This window comes from Artemia sp. Qi Xiang Cuo, chromosome 8, assembly GCF_049724085.1.
Source record: "Artemia sp. Qi Xiang Cuo chromosome 8, ASM4972408v1, whole genome shotgun sequence".
Lineage (NCBI taxonomy): Eukaryota > Metazoa > Arthropoda > Branchiopoda > Anostraca > Artemiidae > Artemia > Artemia sp. Qi Xiang Cuo.
The window spans coordinates 52,647,787-52,649,350 of record NC_142801.1 but is presented as its reverse complement, the minus strand read 5'-3'; the positions used below and the strand labels follow the sequence as shown (position 1 = coordinate 52,649,350).

Here is a 1,564-nt window from a genome sequence, read left to right as displayed (position 1 = left end):
GAATGGGAACTATTTTTACCGTTCACATTAAAACTATACGTATATAGCCAAAACAACCATGGTGATTTTGAAAAACATCAAATCCCTTGAATAATGAACTATATCGATCTTTTATGTAGTGACGTCATAACATACCGATATCATTAGAGCTAACGTAATAACATTGCGTTTTTCTTTTTACGTCCTATATGGCTCTAATAAAACTATGAAGACATTAATTATAATAATAATATAATAATATTTATTTATAACCCACAAAATATAATCGAAAACTGTGGGGTAAAAAAAACTTAGACACAAAATTCTATAATACATTATAAATAAATGAACTCAATTCGAAAAATGGCCAAAGAGGGTCAAAAACACCCATTATTTGCTGAGTTTTAAAACATAGATATGCAGATATTTCTTTCAGTCCCGAGGGCACATCAACAATGTCAAATTTAGAAACGATTCTATGGTTCCGGTACCACCGAGGCAAACACAGTAGACTCTTCCTTCCTTTAAGATGACCATCCTTCAAAGGTTATTTTGGGTAGTTGGGCCGGGGACATACGCTAAACGTTTTCTAATCATCCTAACCATAGAATTGGTCAAGGGGAAGGGGAGAGTAGAGGCCATGAGAAATACACAAAAAAAATTGAAACGCTTCATCAAACTATTTTGTCCATTCTGACCTGCTTAGCCAAATCACGGCATGTTAATGTAGAGCCAGAATGTAGTCTTTGAAAACGTATGTCTCCAAAGAATCTTAATATGCACTTCAAATATTGAGTCTCAATTCTTGAGATCTAAAAAATGACTAACCAGCCTCTTGTGACAAATATCATCCGCCAATTTTGATGGCAACATCTTGGCCATCTTTTGGAAATGATGGACCCAAGGCAATCTTCCAGTGGTAACCTATAGGATCGAGAAGGAGAGTCATCCCAAGAACATGCTTCGCCGGAGTTACCAGTGAGATCTTTGCTCTTTTACTTACTTACGTACTTACTTAGGTTCCGGCCATCCTCATGGGACGTTTTGGGGCCACTCCTCTTGCTAGCTCATGCGTAAGGGTTCGGTACGTTGCTCTATCTGGTGCAATACGTGACAACTGGGCTATCTTGACATTGTCGAAGTGGAAGTTCTCCATCCATCGTTTTCGTTGTCTGCCTCGTGGACGATGGCCATGGAGGGATCCTTCAAGGGTCACTTTCGGGAGGCGGCTTGGCTCCATTTGCTTGACGTGGCCGAACCAGCGCAGTTGTTGCTCCTTGATTTTACCTAGAATGGTTTCAGTGAACTGGAGCCTTTGGCGTACTTCCACATTTGTGATTCGGTCAGTGTATTTGATTCTAGCAATGCGACAGAGGCATCTCATCTCAAAAGCTAGAAGTTTTCTTTCGTCTTCGGTTTTCAGAGTTCATGTTTCGCATCCATAAATAAATATGGGGATTACGAAACTGTCGAATAGGTGCATTTTGAGTTTGTTGGTTAGGTGGTTGCTTCTCCAGAGTTTGGCTAGTCTTCAGAAGCTAGAGTTAGCAAGTGCAAGTCGACTTTTCACGTCAGAGCTATGACA

General features: G+C 39.9%; 1 protein-coding gene across 1 annotated transcript; it reads right to left on the bottom strand.

The window, feature by feature from the left end:
* Positions 1–994: 994 nt before the first annotated feature.
* Positions 995–1,363, bottom strand: LOC148949548 (uncharacterized). The gene has a single exon (XM_089092723.1). It carries the CDS (start codon positions 1,361–1,363, stop codon positions 995–997), a length of 369 nt encoding a protein of 122 aa, XP_088948849.1.
* Positions 1,364–1,564: the final 201 nt, after the last annotated feature.